The 25,212-nt window shown below is 43.2% G+C and overlaps 1 protein-coding gene across 2 annotated transcripts; it reads right to left on the bottom strand.

Annotated features, from left to right (window-relative positions):
- Nucleotides 1-6,395: 6,395 nt before the first annotated feature.
- LOC148501723 (uncharacterized) lies at nucleotides 6,396-24,974 on the bottom strand. Of its 2 annotated transcripts, none has more exons than XM_088450035.1 (5): nucleotides 23,639-24,974; nucleotides 17,556-17,666; nucleotides 13,324-13,421; nucleotides 12,558-13,143; nucleotides 6,396-8,373 (listed from the first exon to the last, which is right to left on the bottom strand). In XM_088450035.1, the coding sequence occupies exons 2-5, from the start codon at nucleotides 17,656-17,658 to the stop codon at nucleotides 7,151-7,153; spliced, it is 2,010 nt and encodes a 669-aa protein (XP_088306161.1). In that variant the 5' UTR covers nucleotides 17,659-17,666; nucleotides 23,639-24,974; the 3' UTR covers nucleotides 6,396-7,150. The 2 variants fall into 2 exon arrangements, with proteins under 2 accessions (XP_088306161.1, XP_088306162.1); XM_088450036.1 differs by having other exon boundaries at nucleotides 6,396-8,370.
- Nucleotides 24,975-25,212: the final 238 nt, after the last annotated feature.

Raw genomic sequence — 25,212 nt, 5'->3', positions numbered from 1 at the left:
ATCCAGCAGCCTAACCCACCCCTCCCACAGCCTAACACTAACTGTCCTGCAGCCCAACCCTAACCCAACCCTCCCACAGCCTAACTTCCACAGCCAAAACTTAACCATCCTGCAGCCCAACCCTAACCCACCCCTCCCGCAGCCTAACCCTAACCCTCAAGCAGCCTAACCCTAACCATCCTGCAGCTAACATTAACCTATTGATCCTGTAGGTTAAGCCTAACCTTCCTGAAGCCTACATCTAACCCACCCCTTCTGCAGCCTAACTGTAACCTTCCTGCAGCCTGACCCTAACCCACACCTCCCGCAGCCTAACCCTCCCACAGCCTAACCCTAACCATCCTGCAGTCTAATCCTAACCATCGCACAGCCTATCCCTAACCTTCTTGCAGTCTGACCCTAACCCACCTCTCGCAGCCTAACCCTCCTTCTAGTACCTAACCCTAATCCTAGTACCTAACATTCCTCCTAGTACCTAACACTAACCCTCCTCTTAGTGCCAAACCTTAATCCTCCCCATCGGAATCTGCCAGAACTGTGACCATCGCCATCCTGACTATGGCCCTCATTCAGACCCGGTCGCAAGCACTGAGCGCTCGCAACTGGGTCGATGTTTAGGCCCTGCACATGTGCAGCGGCCACACTGTGGGTACGCAAGCCCAAGAGCGAGAGAAATTCTCTCGCTCCGGGGCTCGCTACCAACAGGGCGGCTGTCGATGTTGATCGATAGCTTGCCCCGATTGGTAGGCAGGCCAGGGGGGGTGGCTGACCAAATGGAGGCGTTCCTTTAGGAACACATGCCGTTTGTGGGTGGCCGCACTGACATCAGCAGTGATGTCAGTGGGGAGCTACCTGCTCTATCAGAGTTGGAAGCTCCCTGGGGCTTTCGGTTGCCGAGACCAAACCTTAGGGTCTCGTCGCAAGCCCCAATGGCCGCGATGGTCTTAACCATCGCGATCATCAACCTGGTCGGTCGCTAAAGCAGTGGGTGGTAACCCACAGCTTTGCTACCGACCAGGAGGCAGCACTTGTAAATACAAGCGGCTACCCTCATTCAGAGCGAGCAGTCACTTCTTGCGACTGCCTCTGAATGAGGGCCTATATCCCAACACAATATAGGAAATACTAAAATAAATAACAAATAAGCTCATATATTACCAGCTGCCACCGTGCACATGAGATTCCCTCACACACACTTAGCACCAGCTGTCCCATTCATTTCCTTTTTATAATCTTACTACATACAGGACGTCTACTTGTTTGATAATTATAGTTTATCACTTTTATATCTACTGACCATACATTTGCACATCATGTTCATCTATAAACAGTTCTGTTATTACATATATACAGGGTATTGTGATTACATGTGTGATAACATGTACATGGTAATATTACATTGTGTGATATTATATACACAGTACTGTTATTACATATATACACCAGGGTATTGTGATTACATGTGTGATAACATATACATGGTAATATTACATGTGTGATATATACAGTATTGTTATTACATATGTGTGATAATATATACATTGTATTGTTATTACATGTGTGATAATATATTCACGGTATTGTTATTACATATGTGTGATAATATATACATGGTGTTGTTATTTCGTATGTGTAATAATATATACACTGTATTTTTATTAGATATATGTGTTATAATATATACACAGTATGGTTGTAGATATCGGCTTTGGACCGATGGTTGGAGATATCAGCTGGGGACCGATGGTTGGAGATATCGGCTGGGGACCAATGGTTGTTGTTAGGAACAAGTCTCAGTGAATAACCCAGACTGGAGCAGATGAAATAGAGACTTGTAACCAGACTCGGAACTGGAATCACACGGACTGGAACCGTTCATATACAGAGTACCTGGGAGCTCAGCACAAAGCTGTAACTTCAGCAGAAGCAACACTGTACTGGCAATGGAGGCCAGTCAGGAAATGGAATTTGTAGGGGTGGGTCCCCAGGGATTGGATGCTGCAATCAGCTGGTCTGGCAGCAGCACTCTGAATGGTAGAGGAGAGTCAGGTGACTGAATCAAAAATGCCTGCGCCCATACTGAATTGTGGAGGGAACTCTGGTGTGCAGCCTGAGTGCTAGCATGCTGAGTAACACTGGGAGCACAGAGCAGGAACAGTGTGGACAGACCTCATAGCCAGCTGGATGTGATGTGCAGTGGAATCTCCCAGGGAATATCAGCTCTTTTCCACCAGCAGTAGGACCATCAGCAGGCAACGCTAGGGGCACTCATCCACCTCCGGGGTCCTCACATCAAGGGCAGTGGTGTCCACAGTGAGGTAACCAGACACTGAACTTTGTTCTGTCCCGGCGGCACTATCCAAGGGGGCGAGGGGTCCGGCATCACCCCCACTCCATCCAGCAATGATTCTCCCCCCCACCACTACTATTATACAAGGCAGCGGGCAGCTGCAGTAGATCAGAGAGAGGCAAGATAGAAGGAGTCATCGCAGGAGGAGGCAGCCAGTTCTGCCCAAAGGGTATGTGCACTCTGTGCGGGCGCAACGGCCACGCAACCCTAGTTATGGCCTTGCTTTTAGCACCCAGTCTAAGGCAACCAAGTTGTGATCAGCCCTTTTTCTTGTTGGTGGATGTCTACACGGTTGGTGTTGGGGCAGTTTTGTCACAGAAGGTTAAAGAAAACAAGATGTACTCCCGTGGGTTCTTCTCCTGAAAGTTCTCTGCGCCAGAGAGGATTTATGCTGTCAGAGATAAAGAGCTACTAGCCATCAAGTTGGCCCTTCAGGAGTGGCAATACTTGTTAGAGGGAGCTACATTTCCAGTGACAGTCTACACCAATCACAAAAAATTGACATACCTCAAGATGGCCCACTGTATAAATTATCTTCAGTCCAGATGGTCGTTATATTTTGGTTGGTTTAAACTGGTGATTACCTATGGACCGGGTAATAAGAACATCAAGGCCAATGTACTGTCTCAAGCTTTTAGCTCTACTAAAATGGAGGGGATAAAGGAGGACAAGCCCATTCTTAACCCTGCTTGCTTCATGGCTGTCACTAACAAGGCCAAGATTCCACCGGAGCAAAACATTCATAGCACCTGAACTCTGGTCCAAATTGCTGTGGTGGGCACATTCTTCACATTTTAGTGGGCATGCAGGAGTCCTACCTTGGAACTGATTCTCAGGAGGTACTGGTGGCTGGAGGTCCATCAAGATGTTAAGGACTTTGTGGCAGCTTGTCATATTTCTGCTCAGCACAAGGTTCCACTGCACTCTCCATCAGGTCCTATGTTGCCAGTACCAGTGCTTAATTGTCCTTGGACTCACATTTCTATGGACTAAGTGATGGATCTGACTTTATGCCAAGTGTTCAACACTTTCCAGGAGCTGGTGGATAAGTTCCACAAGGCTTCCAACTTTGTTCCAGTAAAGGGTTTACCTTCAGCACCAAAGTTGGCAGAAATGTTTATAAGAGAAAGCTTTAGATTGGAAGCGTTTCCTAAAGACATTGTTTCCGACCGAGGGGTGCAGTTTACTTCTAGATTTTGGAGATCATTATGAAGGCGATTTGTAATCAATCTGAGTTTCTCTTTGGCCTATCATCCCCAGAGAAATGGCCAGACAGAGCGAATAAACCGAGAATTGGAGAAATTTATTTGCGCGTATGTTGCAGCCAATCAGGATGACTGGGTCTCTCTGTTGCCATGGGCTGAATTTGCCCACAATAATCTGTATCATCAGGCGTCGGGGGACTCTCCATTTTTTACTCAGTACGGTTTGCATCCAGGGTTACCTGAATTATCAGGTCTTCAATCCGTATCACTTCAAGCTGTGCATTGTACAGTAAACTGGTTCTTTAAAATCTGGAAGGAGGTAAATAAGAATTTGTGCAAAGCCTCTTCAAGGTATAAACTGTTTGCAGACAGGAAGAGGAAGAGGGTTTCGGTGCTGAATGCTGGTGATAAAGTCTGGCTGTCAACCAGGCATCTGAGATTAACATTGAAGTTTGCTCCCAGATACATCGGTCCCTTCCAGATTCTTCAGGTGATCAATCTAGTGGCATTCCGTCTGAAACTTCCTAGTACATTAAGGATACCCAATGTATTTCATGTGTCCCTCCTAAAACCCCTGGTGCTTAATACTTGCTTGGCACTTTGCAACTCTCCTGCAATATGGGTGGACCATCAGGAGGAGTATGAGGTGAAACAGATATTAGACTCCAGGGTTTCTAGAGCTGTTCTTGGTGGATTGCAGGGGGTATGGTCCTGAGGAGCGCTGCTGGGTCAAGGCCTCAGATATTCATGCACCTCAGCTTCTTCATAAGTTCTACCAAAGGTTTTCTACAAACCATTTGTGGGGGCATTCAGTGCCCACCCCTAGAGGGGGGTGATGTCACAGTGCACTGGACTCTGGCTGTTGCTTACCAGGTCCGACAGCACTGGCATCCCAGGTGGGGGGCAGCAGGCGAGTTCTCGGTGCCCACTGCTGATGTGTCCAGCTCCCTCTCTGTGGCAGATGAATGGCAGGCAGCCACGGCTCTCATAGGAGCGCGGGCGCCAACCTGTAGGGAAATTTAAAGAGACAGGCACGCCAAATGTGTATTCAGGTGCCAGAGTATATGCTCCATTACCTTACTCCAGCGTTCCTGTGTACTTGCTATCTGTCCTGACCTTGGCTTCGTTCCTGACCCATGTTTGTCTGACCCCTGGTACTGCATTTGGTAATCTGGTTCTGACCTTGACTATCCTCCGTGACCTGCATACATCTTCTCCTAGGAACCGTCTTGCCTGTTAGATTATGACCCATCCTGTTGACTACCCTGAAAGTCTTCTCCGCTCTATCCAGAGCTCACCAGCACCTGTAGAGGGAAACCTATCCTGAGGGCCGTGACCTGTATGTCAGACGCGGCCAAGTCCATAACTTCTTGCGGGGTTCCGTGCTGAACACCGCCAGCACATTAGACTCCGTGCTTCAGAAATAGGTCTCGCCATCTCCCAAATACGGGTTACATCCATAATCTACCCGAGAGTGTGACATTCACTCAGTGCAATGAGGTTAGCAATGTCTGAGTAGGGTCAGACCTTGTGCAAGTGTGCGTGAGACTCCGATGTTACCGAAGGTTTCGCAGACTTGGAAAGTATTATGGATGTGTGTAAGGCAAGGTGGGCATCCTTATGTTGTGCTGCGTTGGAATAGCGATCACAGATGAATAGCATATGTCGAGGTGAGACTGTGTGCGTGATCGCTATTGCAATAACAGTTGCAATCTGTATTAAATCAGGCCCTAAGTTCATTTTAACCAATAACATCCTGTTAGCCATAGAAAGCATCACTATATACATATATATATATATATACATATATATACTTGTTTTATATAAGAGACACTGATTGCACACACTGCTCCATTCTAACATATTACTGGTGTCATACAGGGGCTGTGACCGCTGGTGCTTTCCCTGCTAGATAATCATGCTGACTGCACACTGCCCCATACTAACATATTACTGGTGTCATACAGGGGCTGTGACCACTGGTGCTTTCCCTGCTAGATAATCATCACACTGACTGCACACACTGCTCCATGCTAACATATTACTGGTGTCATACAGGAGCTGTGACTGCTGGTGCTTTCCCTGCTAGATAATCATCACACTGACTGCACACACTGCTCCATGCTAACATATTACTGGTGTCATACAGGAGCTGTGACCGCTGGTGCTTTCCCTGCTAGATAATCATCACACTGACTGCACACACTGCTCCATGCTAACATATTACTGGTGTAATACAGGAGCTGTGACTGCTGGTGCTTTCCCTGCTAGATAATGATAATTTTCAGACTCTTTGGATAAAAATACTTATTAAAAATGTAAAGTGTATTTTTACTCAGCTGATAAAAATGTGGCACAACCTCTGCCGAACTTAGACTCGCAGAAAGATTTAGCTGCACAAGTGTATCCACAGGTGTCTCCTTATACTGCAAAGCCCATGTGAGTACGGTGACCATTTCTAGTGTATACACTGGTAGATTGTAGGAATGAAGCTGGTAATTACACACAGTACTCAGATGTGTCTCAAGAGATGGATATACCACAATATTCAAGGATCCATCAGGGAGACAGTATAAGCGATTTGTTACATCAGATGTATTATACAGCAATAACTGACGCATTTCACCTTCAACAGAGCTTTATCAGAGTCATTGCTGGTAGAGGGAGTGATCCAATTGCTGCATGACATTAGCCCACTGTTGTTAGGGGACCTTTTAGTTTGTGTACATGACATATAAAACAATATAAACCGTAAAGAGAAAATTGGATGCGTGAAACTGGTTCACAGTAAAAAATTGAAGTTTTAATATATTGTTTAGTTCATTGAAACATGACAAACATTCGGTCCCTCGAATCCCAATACATGAAGATGTTTGGCTGCATTTTGTACATGGAAAACCAGAGAAATAAAACTACACAATATTACAATGTAGCATGTATACAATTATTAGTACATACAGCACATAATAACATTTCATAAAAAGTTCTTTATAGCCTCATTCTCTAAGATCAGGAAGGAGTAGAGAGAGAATAGTATATATACATACACATAAATATACACATACTGGGGACACCAGGGACATCCACATAAAGGACCGTCCTCCTCACTGTTGTGCCCTGATAATGATATATATATAATTATTTGTCACACTGTTTATATCCTCCCATTGCTCTGGGCACTTGGCCTCCTTTCAGCATATAATAGAGGGGAGGTGGCTGGTGGCAGACACTTATGTCAGGTCTCAGACCTTATGGTCTATTATTAGATGACAAGATTCTGTTACCGCCTTGGTCACTGTTCCTGGTATCTTCCTACACCCTTTAATACCATTTGGGTGATCCAATTCCAAAAACTACTATACACACTGCAGAGTCACTTTCCTTCAAAATAGAGCAAAAAAAGTAACAGTAGATATAAGAACTCTAATATAAACTGACCATTCACAAAACAGAAATATCAGAGCTCAGGATAAATGCTTTTTAATAAGATGTTATTTAAAAAAAATTAATTTCCATTTGTAAACACGGTTTCTCTAGTGTAAATAAAGGATGGTCTAAAGAGACCTAATTTCTGATGATCAGGACATGAGAGTAGCTAATCTGTGTGACATCTTTTATGCGAAACAAGATCTGATTTCCGTGTAAAATATTTCCCACACTCAGAACATGGAAATGGCTTTTCCCCTGTGTGACTTCTCTGATGTATCACAAGAGATAATTTGTGTGTAAAACATTTCTCACACTCAGAGCATGAAAATGGTTTCTCACCTGTGTGACTTCGCCGATGCGTAACAAGACCTAATTTCTCTGTAAAACATTTCCCACACTCAGAACATGAAAATGGCCTCTCACCTGTGTGACTTCTCTGATGTGTAACAAGAGCTGATTTCTGTATAAAACATTTCCCACACTCAGAACATGAAAATGGTTTCTCACCTGTGTGACTTCTTTGATGTGTAACAAGATGTGATTTCTGTACAAAACATTTCCCACACTCAGAACATGAAAATGGTTTCTCACCTGTGTGACTTCTCTGATGTCTAACAATAGCTGATTTCTGTGTAAAGCATTTCCCACACTCAGAGCATGGAAATGGTTTCTCACCTGTGTGACTTCGCTGATGTCTAACAAGATCTGATTTCAGTGGAAAACATTTCCCACACTCAGAACATGGAAATGGTTTCTCACCTGTGTGACTTCTCTGATGTGTAACAAGCTGTGATTTCTGTTTAAAGCATTTCCCACACTCAGAACATGGAAATGGTTTCTCACCTGTGTGACTTTGCTGATGTATAACAAGATTTGATTTATGTGTAAAACATTTACCACACTCAGAGCATGAAAATGGTTTCTCACCTGTGTGACTTCTCTGATGTATACGAAGATGTGATTTCTGTGTAAAGCATTTCCCACACTCAGAACATATAAATGGCTTCTCACCTGTGTGACATCTCTGATGTGTAACAAGATCTGATTTCAGTGGAAAACATTTTCCACACTCAGAACATGGAAATGGCCTGTCACATACCTTAGCTGGCTGATGGGTAATACGATTTGTATTCTGTGTAAGACTTTTGGCTTCTATAGAAGAAGTAAATATTTTATCTACCCTAAGAGCTGTAATAGAGGTACCAGGAGAACATTCCTCATTATAAGCAGGATCAGGTGATACATCTGCACTGTGAGGTACTGGATGTATAATTGGGGTAATGGGGTTTTCTCCCAGGGAATCATGTTTGATGCCGTTATCTTCTATTTCACAATCTGTAGATAAAACTATATTCTTCTTCGAGATATTCCTGCTGTTACATCCATCTGCTGGGAATAAAATAAATACATGAATATCCCATAAATATAATTTTCCATAAAGACTGTTATCAAAGGTTGTTATATCACCATCACATGGATAAAGTCATGATGCTCTAAGGTACAATGTACACTCATCACCTGACATGTTACGCTGTTATGTATAGAGCAGGGATTACAGCTTTATTATAATTATTTGTGCTGGTTACTCTGTAACATGAGAGTAACATGTAGTGATAACACAGCACAGTGATAACATAAACCCCTCTGCATACTATCAGGGTTAGTGCTGGCATCTGACTGTGACATAACCCGATCCCCCTAACTACGGTGTATTTCTAGTAACATTTATCTTATCAGCAAGCTGAGAATCTGGACAGTGACTTTTAAGAGAATGATACTACCATTCCAATTATTATTATTAACATTGAGATTACTCTATATGATTGTGAGAGGAAGTGGTTAGTTCTACTTGGATGTTTTGATGTATATAGATATATATATATATAGTATCGTTTCATTATTGTAAAACAATTTTATTATGCTGGGACCCATGCAATATTGTATAACTTTGTTATTATGCATATTGGTAGCTGCTCATTCACCTTAGTATTACCACTCATGTGCATGAAAGGGAGGGGTTAGTCTATACAAGAAACAAAAAAAGGTATCTCCCAGCACTCAGTATGATATCAGCAATAAGACTTAAAAAACTACATGGTAGTAGATAAATCAGAGATCTTAGTTGCATATATTTGCAAAGATATGTGTAAGCCTCATCACGGCATCTCTGATACTGGAGGTCCCTACTTTTAGGTTAAAGCCTGGGGTGCGGAACCCCAAAAAGCCAGCAAAGGCCAGCCACCCCAGGGAAGCACACCAGTGGAAAACTAAAAGTGTTAATATAATTAATAAATCAAAAGTTATGTGTTAGGGGGTGATACATAGGTGAAGGGTGTAATTAAAATGCTAAATAAAGTAATATTAGTAGAAAATAAGTATTAATAAAGTGCTAAATGGAGTGTTCTAGTGTGCCACCCCAAAGCAGTCCAGCCATACCAACCCAGGGAGCACCGCGCCACAAACTCATCCCCGAAACTAACATACAATCTGGGGCATAAATTTGCCTAATGTAAGGCCACGTAATAATGGCACATATACAAACATATCTAAAAATGAGAGCCAGCTTACCTTGGAGTCACCCCTAAGTCCTCCTAATGGCACTACAGGAACCAGCATGCCCTCCAAACGCTGGTCCCATCTATGCCTCTCAGACTTGCAATGCATATTGGTAGCTGCTCAATGACCTTAGTAATACCACTCAGGTGCATGTAAGGGAGGGGTTAGTCTATACAAGAAACAAAAAAAGGTCCAATTATATCTTCCCTTAGATATAAATGATCCGCGGATATAATGCATATAATGGGCATTTGTACTTTAAATGATTTCTAAAGATTTGATTGCATTGTATCCGTGGCTCAATTATATCTAAGGGAAGATCATCATGTCCGTTTCGTGGAACGAATGAAGAGAACCTCAAACACCATTTCCGCTTGTTGGAATGCACGGAAGTGAATGTCCAATGATGACTTCCGGTATCATGGACCGCACATGATCTGGAAGTAGGATGTCTCTTCCGGCGGCTGCGAGGTGGATGACTGGAGGGAAACGGACGTGTGTGGGAGGAGTTTCCCAATTGCTAAGGGTATTTAAAGCCATGGGGAAGGTTGATCACCATGCTCCTAAGGAAGGACAAGATCGTCCAAAACGCATTGAGCAGGTGACTGCATCACTGGACGCTGAGACTGGGGAAACTGTGGACTAAGTGAGGGACTCTTTTGTTGTCCAGAACCATTGTGTCTCTTTACTATACATCTAAACTAACCACCGGTTCCTATATGCTGTATCATATTGGCGATACTATTATACTTTTAATTTCACAAATGTGTGTTCTTTTGTCTAATAAATTCTAAGTGTTTTTACAATAGTATTGCACTATTTTTGGTTATCTTCTTTTTTTTTGAGATAATCAACACAAAGTTGGAGTTGGAGTGTATTGCAAACAGTTGGATTGGAAAATTAAAGGAACTATCTGCCTTTGGAGGACTTCTTTGTGATTTGTAGTCTCTATGGAGACCTAAAAGTGTAAGATACTTTTTTTGTATTGATGACAGCGCCAGGGGAAAAACTTTATTTGTGAATGTGTATATTTCCAACTGCCTCCAGATTAGTACAGCCACCCCTTCAGGCTCAAGCCTCTGTACGTCCGGTCCAAGAAAGAAGCAGCCAGTGGGAGGCAGTAACAGCGGAGGAAGGATGTAGCAGGGGCTGAGGCTGCAGCAGCCAACAGCAGAGAAGCTGGGATCATCAGCAGCAGGTTGCTGGCTCAAGGCTCTACCTCCTCCCAGCAGTACCATCCTCTTCTGCAGCTGACTCCATCTTCCTCCTTCTTCCACTCTGTCTCCATCTGCTTCCCACCCCCTTATTTCTACCACCTCCTACTGCTCCTTCCTTCCTTTTCCCAGCTTTCCTGGAGCCCCCCAAGGACTAGATCTAGGTTTAGATTCCTGATAAACCAGCAGCAGTTGCATGGCATGGCCGAGGTGACCCACTACTACCACCAGCTCCAGAGCCCATCACCTCGGCCACATCTTATCTCCTCTGCCCTGAGTGGGCCAGGTATGGACAGAGATGACAACAGCCCCCCATAGGGAGTATGGTAACCCCACAGCCCTCCATTAGGAACAAGGAAAGTAACAAGCACTGAGAACCATCACATACTGTCCCCAACAGGTAGTGGTGGCTGTTATTTCTACCATGAGAACGATCGCTGAAAATGTGTCTGACAAGTTTACAGTGTAGACAGAGTTTATACAGTCACTGCTGGGTACTGTCATTACATAGGATATTAGTGACCGGCCTTACTATAACTCCAAACCATGGCTGCCACTGTACACATGAGCTCACGGAAGGTAGGGAAGCAATAAAGTAACATAACAAGAAGGTGCTCATAGTGTAGTAAATAAAACACCAATTGATGGCTGTAAAATAGGTAGTGTATGGATATGCTTATCTGAGTATGGTTCCACTCATGGGTGATGGGAATCAGGATAAAGTCATCCACTTGGGCACTTTTTTAACCACTGTTACTGATCTATAAATTTGGAATACAGCCCAGCACCAAGCACACCGAGAAGATTCAGGGTGTAGTCATTTGGGATTTTACATATGAAAATATAGGATTCAAAACACGTACAATATAAAGCGATACAAACAGTGTATCAATATAATTCTCCCAAATCTTACAGAAGGGGTGCTCCAACAGCTGTAGACTGCACTTGAGTAAGTAGAAGCTCCCAGTAGTAGCGGTCGTCCCTGGATGAGGGAGCCTTTGGAAGATGAACAGGAACCAAAGCATTTCATGTGAAAACAAACTTCCTCAGGGATCATATGGAAAATTCTAAATTACTACCACATGAGTCTTCTCTGTTTGCTTAGTGCTGGGCTGTATTCCAGATATGGAGACCTATAAAAGTGGTTGACAAGGTGTCCTAGGAGGACTTTATCTTAAAAAATATGCACAATAACTTTCTACAGGCATCAATTGGTGGTTTTATACCTCTATACACACCATCTTGTCTTATTACTTTCTCTCTTTCTCATATATATATATATATATATATATATATATATATATTACACACACACACTTATTGATTGGTTTATGAGGGCATTTAAATGTAACAGTTTACCCTGACAAGCTATTCCTCAGATGAAACTGCTCTGGAACTACTATACGCGTCAGCATGAAACATCTAGTGAGTTAGACCATGCACTCATCTACTGATTTATCTCAGAGCACTGATAAATCACAGTGGGTGGAGTCTGTGTGGAAAACAGTCTACAGAAATGTGATGAGGATTCATATTTGTACTTGATATATACTACTATCCGCCATTTGTTCTATTGTCTGGTATCAGTAATATATTACATTCATTGAAGACATAGACTACATTCAGTCACGGTCTGATTGCACTTCATGCCTCAAATTGTGGATGAATCTGCAGTAACCACCTCTAATTAGATTTACAAATTAACAAACTGCTCACTAACAGGAGAGTGTAGGATAAGAGATTGTTGTAGTGACTAAGCAATGAGAATATGTCTCTTTTCTGTAATAAGTGTTTATTACTCACCTGTTCTGATATCTGTAGGGATTTCCTCCTCCTTACACTGCTGATCACCCCTCACATACATCTCTTCTTCTCCGTCTATGTCTTCTGCCTTCATATCAGTCACATATGTCTCTTTTTCTCCTGCTATATCTCCTGCCTTATTATCAGTCACATACGTCTCTTCTTCTCCCTCTATATCTTCTGCCTCCATATCAGTCACATATGTCTCTTCTTCTCCCTCTATATCTTCTGCCTTCATATCAGTCACATACGTCTCTTCTCCCTCTGTATCTTCTGTTTTTATATCAGTCACATACATCTCTTCTAATCCCTCTATATCTTCTGCCTTTATATTAGTCACATACGTCTCTTCTTCTCCATTTGTATCTTCTGCCTTTATATCAGTCACATACGTCTCTTCTCCATCTGTATCTTCTGCCTTTATATTAGTCACATACGTCTCTTCTTCTTCATCTGTATCTTCTGCCTTTATAGCAGTCACATACGTCTCTTCTTCTCCGTCTCTATCTTCTACCTTTATATCAGTCACGTACGTCTCTTCTTTTCCCTGTATGTCTCTTGCCGTAATATTAATCAGATCTTCATCCTAAATTACCAACAAAATGATACTTTAATAATGTCTGAGTAAATTATATCAGAATAAATATTATAATAGTATAATATTAACATGTAAGAAAATCAATTAGATGCATATTAATTTTTCAATGCAGGACACTTAATGAAAAGTCACATTGGTATTTCGATCCTTGGAAAGATCCTACATTACCTGATGCTCCTGTGGGGTCCTGTGATTCTCCTCTGTACAATCCTGACAATAAAGAGGATGGGGACATCTCTCTGGGGTATTTCTGTTACTGGATCCATCTGTAGGAGATACAGTGACTGAGTACATTGTATATATGTGATTATCAGGTGATGTGTGTACAGTAACCTAACCAAATATACTGGATGGGGAAAGCTGTCTAGCTACAGTATGACTTCATATGCAGCATTTACCAAGTATACAAGGAGGCATCTCATAAATGTTGCAATAAACAAGTTGGAATAGGAAATATCAAAGCTCTTTATATCAGGGAATAAATATCTATCATTAGTGTAACCCCCCCTTTTACCTCTAAAAGGGGATACTAGGTTACTAACTCCAATTTCACTAGTTGGTCTAATGTACTCACCTATATCCCTCCACTAAGTGGTACACATAATGTTATGAGTGCTTCCACCCAAGTATTGGTGTAGTCAGGATGGGCCTACTTGGGAAGACCCCTGTTAAGCTACTAGTTAATGTGTGTCTCCACCTAGGCTTAATTATAAATTTACACAATGTTTTGGGCTAGCTGAGAGAAGCCCAATAATATATATTTTTTCCAAATATAGAAACTATGTACACCATATAATACACAGGTAATAAAGGTAATTGTGTTTCTCTGTACTTCGTAGATTTGTTACATGTGCCACTGCGGCTCTCTGCCTGATTGTCTCTCAGTCCCTATCCTAGCTACCTAAGACCCTCCAGCTTACCTTCTGTGTCACCTCCAGTTTGTGTCTAGTCCCAGCATGTACCTGTGGATTCATCCTGCCAGTTCAACTACATCAAGTACTGGTTCTGCTACAAACTCCAACCTGCATTTACAAGTCAGTTTAACCATTTTAAGTACTGTTTCTGTTACAAGCTCCAACCTGTATTTGCCTGCAAGCTCAACCATTTCAAGTACTGGTTCTGTTACACGCTCCAACCTGCATTCACCTGTCAGTTCAACTATATTAAGTACTGGTTCTGTTACAAGATCCAACCTGAATTCACCTGTCAGTTCAACTATATTAAGTACTGGTTCTGTTACAAACTCCCACCTGCATCCTGAGTAGCTGGTCGCCACAATCAAATCCATTTCCAGCATTGCAGGTTCCATAGTATTCCCACCTGCATCCTGAGTAGCTGGCCTGCCAAAATCAAATCCATATCCAGCATTACAGGTTCAACACAATTCACCAAGACTGTGTCTGTATATTGCAACTCTGTAGTTTCCCTAATCATCTAGCAAGTCTCCCAGTTGCAAACTCAAGTACTCACCTGCACCTGTTTGCTCCTGCAATTTACTCTTGCTTTGCCTGCTGCTAAACTCCAGGTTAATTCATTCATAACATTATCACTGGAGTATAGCAAAATGGGTCCAGCTCTGCAAAATCCGGTCCAGTCTTCGCCCTCAAGCGAGGCCACCTCAAGTCTGAGTCCGGATGAGGATCCAGTTCCGGTCTTGTTCAGCAGAATGAAAAGCTGTGAAGACATGCAAATTCTCACATCACAAGCCTTCATAGGGCTATCCATCCATGTAGATGCTCTGCAGCAGCAGATTTCTGCAAATAATTTTTTTTGTGACAATTCTCAGGTTTGTCAATCATGTGGACAAAGAATTTATGGCACCTTTCAAAGTGACTGTTCTCTGCCCCCTCAGTTTACCAGTAATGGGAGTCCTGAACAACTGTGGATTTTTCAGGCTCCTGTTGAGCAGTTGATAACATCACTCCCTGAAAAAAGTTAGGAAGTTTCTGAATTATTTGGAAGTTCTTTGGATGCCACAAAAGTCTCTCCCTATTTACTGAGGCAGAAAAGACCACAGATTCTGGTTCCCCTAGTCTAGGGGTGACTCTTTCCGTGCTGTCAGAATGGAGATTCCAGAGTTTTTGGCGTCCCAAACTTTCTGAGGCTGACGCTCAACATCTCGTGGTACAGACCGACATGTCACCTCAAGTGGTTATTCTAGACTCCCTAACTTCCAATAATGGTGCCAAAAGTTCCCAAGAAGGGGATCAGGTATATAACTGGGGTCCTCTGACCCAGAACCCCAAGTTAATATTTGGGAACCAAATAAGGAAATGCAAATCACCAATTCCCAAAGTAATCCCTGATCCTATAGCCCTAGGAGATACATCTAACACTACCACTTGTGGAGGGCCATTTAGCTCTGCTGCCCCAAGTGGGGCATTTCATTTGTCAATAACCTCTGGAGAGGTCTTAAATACCATTACCAATGTCCTAGCCAATGTCCGATCTCCAGGAGGAGTACCCGATGTACAGAATCCTGAAGGGGTACTTGAGGTCCGAGAGGTGGTTGCCTTGCCAGAGGTCCGAGAGAAGTCTACTTTGCTAGAGGTCTGAGAGGTGTCTGCCTTGCCAGAGGTCCGAGAGGTTTCTGTAACTGCCAGAGGTCCGAGAGGTGTCTGCCTTGCTAGAGGTCCGAGAGGTGCCTGCCTTGCCAAAGGTCCAAGAGGATCCACCCATGTCTGCCTTGCCTGAGGTGCCGACTCCAGAAGGGGAGCCTGAAATACCAACCCCACATAATGGGGATAATGTCTGGTTCCTTGAGGGGGTATCTAAGTCTCCAGTTCTAGAAACAATATCGGGTCTGTCTACCCCAGGAGGGACATCAGATTCTGTGGCCTTAGAAAAGGCATCTGACTCTGCAACCTCAGAAAGGGCATCTATCTTCTAGTCTAGTCCTGTAGCCCCCGGAGGGGTATCTAATTCTGTGTCAAGCCCTGAAGCCCCAGAAAGGGGATCTGTCCTCAAGTCTAGTACAGTGGCCCCTGGAGGTGTATCTGATTCTGTGTCAAGTCCTAAAGCCCCAGAAGGGGCATCTGTTTTCAAGTCTAGTCCTGCAGCCCCTGAAGGGGAGAATCTAGCCGAGACCCCAGGAGGGTTAGATCCTGCCAAGTTTTCTGAAGGGGATATTCTAGCCAAGACCCCAGGAGGGGTAGATCCTACTGAGTCTCCTGAAGGAGTGATTCCAGTCAAAATCCCAGGAGGGTGGTTCATCTCTTGTCTCCAAAACAGACTTCTGAATATGCAGTTTCTGAAAGACTTCTAAACCTTCACTCATACAATGTATCTCTAATGGTCCTCACATCCCCAGCAGTGTGACAAGGCAGATCTGTGACATTATGTCTAGGGTCCCCACATCCCCAGCAGTGTGACAGGATCTGTGACACTACATCTAGGGTCCTCACATTCCCAGCAGTGTGACAGGGCAAATCTGTGACACTATGTCTAGGGTCCCACACATCCCCAGCAGTGTGACAGGACAGACCTGTGACATTATGTCTATGGTCCCCACATCCAGATGTTGGAGAAAAATACCTAAGGAGCATCCTGGGGAAACAAAAAACAAACTATAAGTAAACACCATAATGCCAGCAAGTCTGGGGGTGACCATTACAAATTTACTTCCAGAATTCTGCTTGGAAACTACCACATTCTTTGTCTGAATTTGGGCCCAGAGGCAGGGAGAAAAAATCCCCAGACAGCAGTCTCCTGGCCACCGAGTGTCATCTCCTTGGTGCTCCAAGAAAATAGTCAGGTGGCTGTGCTGGCTAGCTCTCCCTGCATCTCATCATGTCACTGCAGGAGGCTGCATAGGAGGCCACTCTGATTCCCTGGGAGGGGGAAGACCAGCAGCCCACCAGGGTAAGAGGTAAGTGCAATGATACTTGTATAAGACTTTCATACCAAACAACCCCAGGGGCTAGTGCTGGAGCATAACTCTTTCAGTGGAGGGGTATTGTGAGCTAGGCTCCCAGTCTCCCTGCATCGCTGCAGCCACGGGACTTAATCCACCTTCGCACTGAGGTACCGGGATGGCTCCTAAAATATGAGATACACCAGAGTGTGGGGAGGAGACTGGTCAGATATCTGGGCTGGTAACACACAGTGACATGATGTGAGGGGAGAGCAGGAGTATAATAGGGGCTGATGGCTTCTGATGTATGAGATACACCAGAGAGTGTTGGGAGGAGACTGGTCAGATATCTGGGCTGGTAACACACAGTGACATGATATGAGGGGGAGAACAGGAGTATAATAGGGGATGATGGCTCCTGACTCCCGTACTGGGCAGATATATTCCCTCATTAATTTGTACTGACAAAGGATGATGTAGGATAAGAGATTACTGTAGTTACTGAGGAGAAAATGTGACTCTTCAGTAATAAGTGTTTGTTACTTACCTGTTCTGATATATGTAGTGATTTCCTCCTCTTTAAACTGCTGACTACCCATCATATATGCCTCCTCTTCTCCCTCTATTTCTTCTGTCTTTAGATCAGCCATTTATTTACCTTATAAAACACACAAAACAATAAAATAATAAGTAAATACCAATAAATTATACAAGACATAAGTAAAACAGAAGAATATCAGTGTGGAAGACTAACTACAGCTGCTCTAAAGACCATTTATCTATATGATACGTGAGAAAGTGTGTGTCTTTCTGTTTGTCCTTTATACACGGGCAGAGTTTTGTACCTAGCTCCACTAAATTCAGCATGGTGGTGTAGTTTGAACAGGATTAGGTTTCTGGATAAGCCTAACATGGTGCCTACCAAATAGGCCGTGGAGTCTTTGATTTGAAATTTTGGTTTAAGCAAGTTCGCTCAGGATGTCTTCCAGTGCCAAAAACAGCACTGATCTCAAAGCACAGGCTGATATGTACCAGTGGAGGGCAGGCAGAACTCCAATGGGAGAGCAGGGAGTCCGATGATCAACTGTCATACTGCACCTGCACTGACAGTTACTAATTACCTCCAACTGTCACACTACTCCTGCACTGACCGTTACTAATTACCTCCAACTGACACACTGCACCTACACTGACAGCTTCTAATTATCTCCAACTGTCACACTACACCTGCACTGACAGTTACTAATTACCTCCAACTGTCACAATACACCTGCACTGACCATTACTAATTACCTCCAACTGTCACACTGCACCTTCACTGACAGTTACTAATTACCGCCAACTGTCACACTGCACCTTCTCTAACCGTTACTAATTACTTCCAACTGTCACACTGCACCTGCACTGACAGCTTCTAATTACCTCCAACTGTCACACTACACCTGCACTGACAGTTACTAATTACCTCCAACTGTCATACTACACCTGCACTGACCGTTACTAATTACCTCCAACTGTCACACTCACTGACAGTCACTAATTACCTCCAACTGTCACACTGCACCTGCTCTAACCGTTACTATTTACTTCCAACTGTCACACTGCACTGACAGTTACTGATTTTCTTCAAGCACATTTCCGTTGGTCTGCAGAGATTTCTGCTTGGCAATGATTTCTGAATTCGCAGTGATTTGGGAAGCTATACTGATTTCTGTCCTGTAAGTCACTTTGCTCCTAATATACAACATTCCAAACAGTCAGAACACGGCTGTCTCCACTGCCATTTACTCCTAAATTGCATTGTTTTCACATCTCAACCTTCAAAACTGTGGACCTTTTCAGGACTATTCAGTCTTAAAGAACAACCAAAGACTAATGGTGTATACAGACAGTCAGATTTGAAGAACAATGAACGATTTTTATGATTTCATCAACGATGAACGATTTCTGAGGGTATTAAAACGAATGAAATCATCAAAATCTGACTGCAAGCACATTCGATGTCAGAGATCGTTATCTGACATGCAGGAACGCGCATCGTTCATTGATGCATGCCCTACATGTCAAAGATATGAACGATTGAACAATTTTTACAATCGTTATCGTTCAAATCTGACCGTGTGTATGCAGCATAAGGGGTAAATTTACTAAAGTGAGAGTTTTTAGAAGTGATTTTTAAAAGTGATGTTGCCCATAGCAACCGATCAGATTCTAGCTATTGTCTTCTAGAAGGTGCTAGTTAAATGTTAAGTAGAACCTGATTGGTTGCTATGGGCAACATCACTTTTAAAACTCACTTCTAAAAACTCTCATTTTAGCCATGCCACAAAAATAACCATCCAGTCTGGGTCGCAGCTCCTCAGCTGCTAGAAGTTAGAGAGAGGCAAGAGGTGAGGAGACCTCAGAGGAAGTACAAGCACGCTTGGCAGCTCAGCAAAAGAGACAACCAGCCACTCAAGAGAGAGAATCACACCTCAGTATTGAGGCAACAGTGTCTACATACTCTATATAAATGAATATGTTTTAGCCCTGAAAATGACCTGTTAGCACACAGTGAGATCCTTCTCAGGATAAATGGAATGGGGTTATAGGTGAGGACAATGTAAAAGATGAAGGCTGCAGATGTTCTTCAAGGTCCATTCTTCAGCCAAGGCAATGCCGGGCATCCCAGCTAGAACTAAATGTGGTATTTTAAAGGTAACGTAAGCATCAGCCGCGGGGGGGAGGTTTAGTATTAGGGTACAAAAAGCAAGAGTTAGGGGGTAAATTGGACAGGGGAGCAGTACTGCAGTACCGCGAGGGATGAGACCAGCATCTGCATGGTGCACGCAGACTTCCTGTCCTCACAAGCTGCCAGGACCCCAATTTCTGCATAATTTTTAGTATCACCGCTATGTAAGAAGAATCTAATGCAGAATATTTCACAGAAAGCTCTTGCAGGAGGCTACCTACTGCAGCAGGCTGCGGTCCCCATTATTGTCGAAGGGGATTGCAGTGTGACCTATAGATACAAAACCAATGCTCTTTGGGGTATCAGATGTGCATTCTAGGGGTATGTGGGCATGTGTCACTGTACAGTCCCCACTCCCCTTTATAACAATACTACATATCAGTGTGTGCTGGGAGCTGTGTTATTCCCCCTCATATATCACTGTACGGTCCCCTCTCCCCTATATAATAATACCACATATCAGTGTGCTGGGAGCTATGTTATTCCCCCTCATATATCACTGTACAGTACCCTCTCCCCTATATAATAATAATACCACATATCAGTGTGTGCTGGGAGCTGTGTTAATCCCACTCATATATCACTGTACGCTCCCCTCTCCCCTATTTAATACCACATATCTGTGTGTGCTGGGAGCTGTGTTATTCCCCCTCATATATCACTGTACGGTCCCCTCTCCCCTATATAATACCACATATCAGTGCGTGCTGGGAGCTGTGTTATTTCCCCTCATATATCACTGTATGGTCCCCTCTCCCCTATATAATACCACATATCTGTGTGTGCTGGGAGCTGTGTTATTCCCCCTCATATCACTGTACAGACCCCTCTCCCCTATACAGTAATACCACATATAGGGTGTGTGCTGGGAGCTGTGTTATTCCTCCTCATATATCACTGTACGGTCCCCTCCCCTATATAATAATAATACCACATATCAGTGTGTGCTGGGAGCTTTGTTATTCCCCCTCATATATCACTGGACAGTCCCCTCTCCCCTATATAATAATATCACATATCAGTGTGTGCTGGGAGCTGTGTTATTCCCCCTCATATATCACTGTACTGTCCCCTCTCCCCTATATAAAAATAATAACACATATCAGTGTGTGCTGGGAGCGGTGTTATTCCCCCTCATATATCATTGTATGGTCCCCTCTCCCCCTATATAAAAATAATAACACATCAGTGTGTGCTGGACGTTTTGTTATTCCCCCTCATGTATCACTGTACGGTCCCCTCTCCCCCTATATAAAAATAACACATATCAGTGTGTGCTGGGAGCAGGGTTATTCCCCCTCATATATCACTGTATGGTCCCCTCTATCCTATTGAATAATACCTTATAGTGTGTGCTGGGAACTGTGTTATTCCCCCTCATATATCACAGTACAGTCCCCCTATATAATAATACCACATATCAGTGTGTGCTGGAAGCTGTGTTATTCACCCTCATATATCACTGTACAGTCCCCTCCCCTATATAATAATACCACATATCAGTGTGTGTTGGGAGTTGTTATTCCTCCTCATATATCAGTGTATGGTCTCCTCTCCCCTATATAATAATAATATCACATACCAGTGTGTGCCAGGAGCTGTTATTCCCCCTCATATATTACAGTACAGTCCCCTCTCCCCTATATAATACCACATGTCAGTGTGTGCTGGGAGCAGTGTTATTCCCCCATATATATCACTGTACAGTAGCCTCCCCCTTATACAATAACAATACCACGTAGCGTGCTAGGAGCTGTGTTATTCCTCCTCATATATCAGTGTACAGTCCCCTCCCCCCTATATAATAATAATACCACATATCAGTGTGTGCTGGGAGTTGGTGTATTCCCCTCATATATCACTGTATGGTCCTCTCTCCCCTATATAATAATACCACATAGTGGGCCTGATTCAGAGACGGATGCTCTGAACGAGCGCCCGCTCTGAATCAGGGCGGTATTTTTTTTTTGTTCGGCCTCCTGACTGCTCGCATAGTTGTGGGTGACCACCCACAGCTATTGCGAGCGGCCAGGTTGAAGGTCAAGACCATCGGGTTTGAGACGAGACCCTTGTGATAGGGTCTTGTGGCCGCAAGCCCCATAGAGCTTCTGGCTCTAATAGAGCCGGAAGCTCTCCCACTGACATCACTGGTGATGTCAGTTGGGCCACCCCCAAATGGCAGGCGTTCCTTCGGGAACGCCTCCGTTTGGCCAGCCTGCCCCCCCTGCCCGCCTACAAAACGGGGCGAGCTGTCAATCACCATCAACAGCTCTTCGCCTTTGGTGCGAGACCCGGAGCACCCATCGCTAGCCGGGTCTCGCGCATGCGCACGACGGAGCCGGCTCCGTTGTGTGCATGCCCAGTGGGCAAACATCGGCCCGGTTGCGAGCGCTCAGCACTTGCGATCGGGTCTGAATCAGGCCAAGTATGTGCTGGGAGCTGTGGGTCACTCCATTTCAATTCACCCAGGCTATGACACCCACAGACTCAGATTTTCATGAAAGTTTGCACACTTGATACTACCACATAGCCACCAATCTATGTAATTTTTTTCTTCTTTAGCCCTCATAGTTTTTGAGATATAGGGGGTCAAACTTTTGAAAAACTGCTCGGGGATGCCGCTCCTGATGCACCGTTCTATATTAGGTGAATGCGGAAACAAATTCCTATCTCAGTGCCTAATCCACATACTGTATTACTTTAAAATGTTTTCCCTTTGTCAATCAGAATATGGAGATTCCAGAAAAAAATGTTTTATCAACCTTGCCCGACTCAGAGTCATTATACATTCTTTTACTTCATACTTATTTTTTTGGTGCCAAAAAAAAGGGTGGGTTCAATAAGCATTATCACCCTAAGGCAGATGAGTTATGTCCTTTTTGAAAAATTTAATCTTATCCTATGAAAGAAAAATAATGGGATTTTGATTGCCTGTATGAGTATTTTAATGTTTAATTAAAAATCTCTTTAAAAATTAAAATTACCATTTGGTATAATTTTGCCCACCAGGGAAGTATTTGTATATTTCTATATATAAGTGCATATTTCTTATTAGACATAGGGGGGTATAAAAGGATTGTTATATCCCCTTTATTTCCTTATACTGTTCCTTGTTCTATAAATCTTTCCCCACTTACTGTTTTCACAACATGCAATACCATAAAACACCCAGAGTTCTCTGTATAATATTAGTTTATCAATATATGATGTACACAGTATGAAATACTATTAACTACACAATTACACATAGAAAATACAGTTTACACACACACATAGATATATATCTGCTAATGGTTCAATGTAATAACAACGATACTTATTGTCCTTGGGATTACAGGCTTGGCTTGAACCTGTCAATTCAGCAGTCTCCAACACGTGTCCAGCCTCAGTCCATTCACATACATACATACATACATACACATATATATAGTGTAACCTGACACAGGAAACAGGGGTAAGCTCTGCATGTGTGTGTGTGTGAGAGAACTGGTCTTTATTGGGCCTGCATTGGCAGAGCAGAGAAAGGAGGGGGAATTTGCAATACAGGATACATCGTTGGGGAATTCTCCTATAACAAGTCTCCCTGATGGCAGTTGCCTGTTCCTAACAGATAAAATTACATATGTATATTATGTATTTGTCACCATTTTAGTGTGTGTATGTACATCTGATCAAAGAAGGTGGATTATGACAATGTACTTTTTACAGTCCAGAGTAAGAAGTAATAAAAGGGTTAATAAGCGGCATTTCTCTCCTACGACATGGGTAGATGGAAGAAACCTTGTTTTTTTTTTTATTTATACAAGGACAAAAATATCTTCCTATGTAAGCAGCAGGCCCTTTCCTAAACATTTGAAACTAAAATTCTATAGTTGTTTCTTTGATGTTATCTTCTTCACCAAATGAGGTGGGTGGCACTTCCGGGGTGTTGTCTTCTTTGGACATCTGGTTTGGATCATCTGTGTCCCGTCCGATCATCTTTGGTTCCATGCAGTCATCTGCCAGAAATATCGCCTGGCTACAGCTGGGCCTCATCAGTACTTTTGAATGTCCCCATCTTTCCTACCAACTCTGATGTCTTCTCTTCCATCCGATCCACCTGCAGCCTTTAGATATCCTGTTGTTGACTTGTTTTCCTTATATGGACGAAAAACAGACGTTCTCCTCAGGATTTCTCCCTCAGAGTATTAGTTGTCCCTCCCACCCTCTATGATTTTTTTTTTAATTGTTTTTTCTCCTCCATACTGGAGTTTCAAAAATCACATAATTAACATTTTCAAGTGTTATAGACTAAACTTTACATGGTTTCCTCCACTAGGTGGCATACAGATTCCTACAAAGCCTTTTGAATTTGCTGTTCTCATTTTTCTTATACCAATAAAAAATCTCCAAACTATCACTAATCTGGAAAGTCCTACATTTTCATCCTTCAAATGCCCATATGGCACCCCCCCTCCTTTTTCTCTAGTATGTGTTAATTGGCAAGGAGAATCAGAGAAGTCTTGGGCTCTTTGATCCACTTTGGCCTGCTTTTCGATGTACTGTGAAAATAGAAAACGTTAAGGTGCATACACACGGTCAGATATGTCAGATGAAGGATTGAACGATTTGACCAATGATTTGAACTACGAACTGCATTAAAATGAATGGAATCGTCCAAATGTGACTGCAAACACATCAAATGTCAGATATTGTTATATTACAAGCGGAAACGCTCATCGTTCATCTGGCAAACACGTCAGATAGGTCAGATTTTCCTTCAGATATGAACGATTTTTTAAATCATTATCGTTCAGATCTGAAGAAAAATCTGACCGTGTGTATGCACCATCAGTATACATAATGCAGGTATGTCAATGTGTAACTTCTACCTGTCCATTTCCAAACACACATACCAGCTGTAACCAATCAATTTACTAACAGAAAATCATCCTGTGGAACCTTTTTAAAATTAGACCATTTTTAAACAAGCTGCTCTCATTGGCCTGTAGGAGAGAGAAGACAGAAAATATGAGTATACAGCATTTGGCTGTGTGTGTTTGTTATAGCACTTTGTCATGTTACACACACACACAGCCCACTCACACAGAATCAGTAAATTACAGTAGAAACAGAAGAATGAGAAGGCTAATGGGACACAGAGGGGCAGACCCAAACCACTCCCTTACCTAATTACTGCACCAGACAATTATAACACCCCATTGTACTCACAGCCATATGAAAGGATCCTGTTGTAGAAGGGATATCCGGTGCCAGGAGAATCAAGTGTAGCCATCAGTAAAACTGCGCTTGTACTCAGCCTGTCGGTAGGAGAGCAGGCAGAAACCTGCGTGTTACTAGAATCAGCAGCCCACTGTGATGCAGCCGTCTCTTGCCGCGCAGGGAGAAAGCTCGCGATGCCAAGCTCCTCCCTGGCGTCAAGATAGCCCCCCTGCCGACCTCAGTAAACATATCTGTCATAGCAAACGAACCT

This window comes from Taudactylus pleione, unplaced genomic scaffold (genome assembly GCF_031769625.1).
Source record: "Taudactylus pleione unplaced genomic scaffold, aTauple2 ptg000504l, whole genome shotgun sequence".
NCBI classification, from domain to species: Eukaryota; Metazoa; Chordata; class Amphibia; order Anura; family Myobatrachidae; genus Taudactylus; species Taudactylus pleione.
This window is presented reverse-complemented; position numbering and strand designations above follow the sequence as displayed.

Excerpts from the sequence above, each read along its gene's own strand:
- LOC148501723 (XM_088450035.1), bottom strand. The coding sequence starts at position 17,658 with ATGGCTGATCTAAAGACAGAAGAAATAGAGGGAGAAGAGGAGGCATAT. Across the intron at positions 13,422-17,555 it reads CACTACATATATCAGAACAG|ATGGATCCAGTAACAGAAAT; the intron begins GTAAGTAACAAA and ends TATCTCCTACAG. Across the intron at positions 13,144-13,323 it reads GGACCCCACAGGAGCATCAG|GATGAAGATCTGATTAATAT; the intron begins GTAATGTAGGAT and ends TTGGTAATTTAG.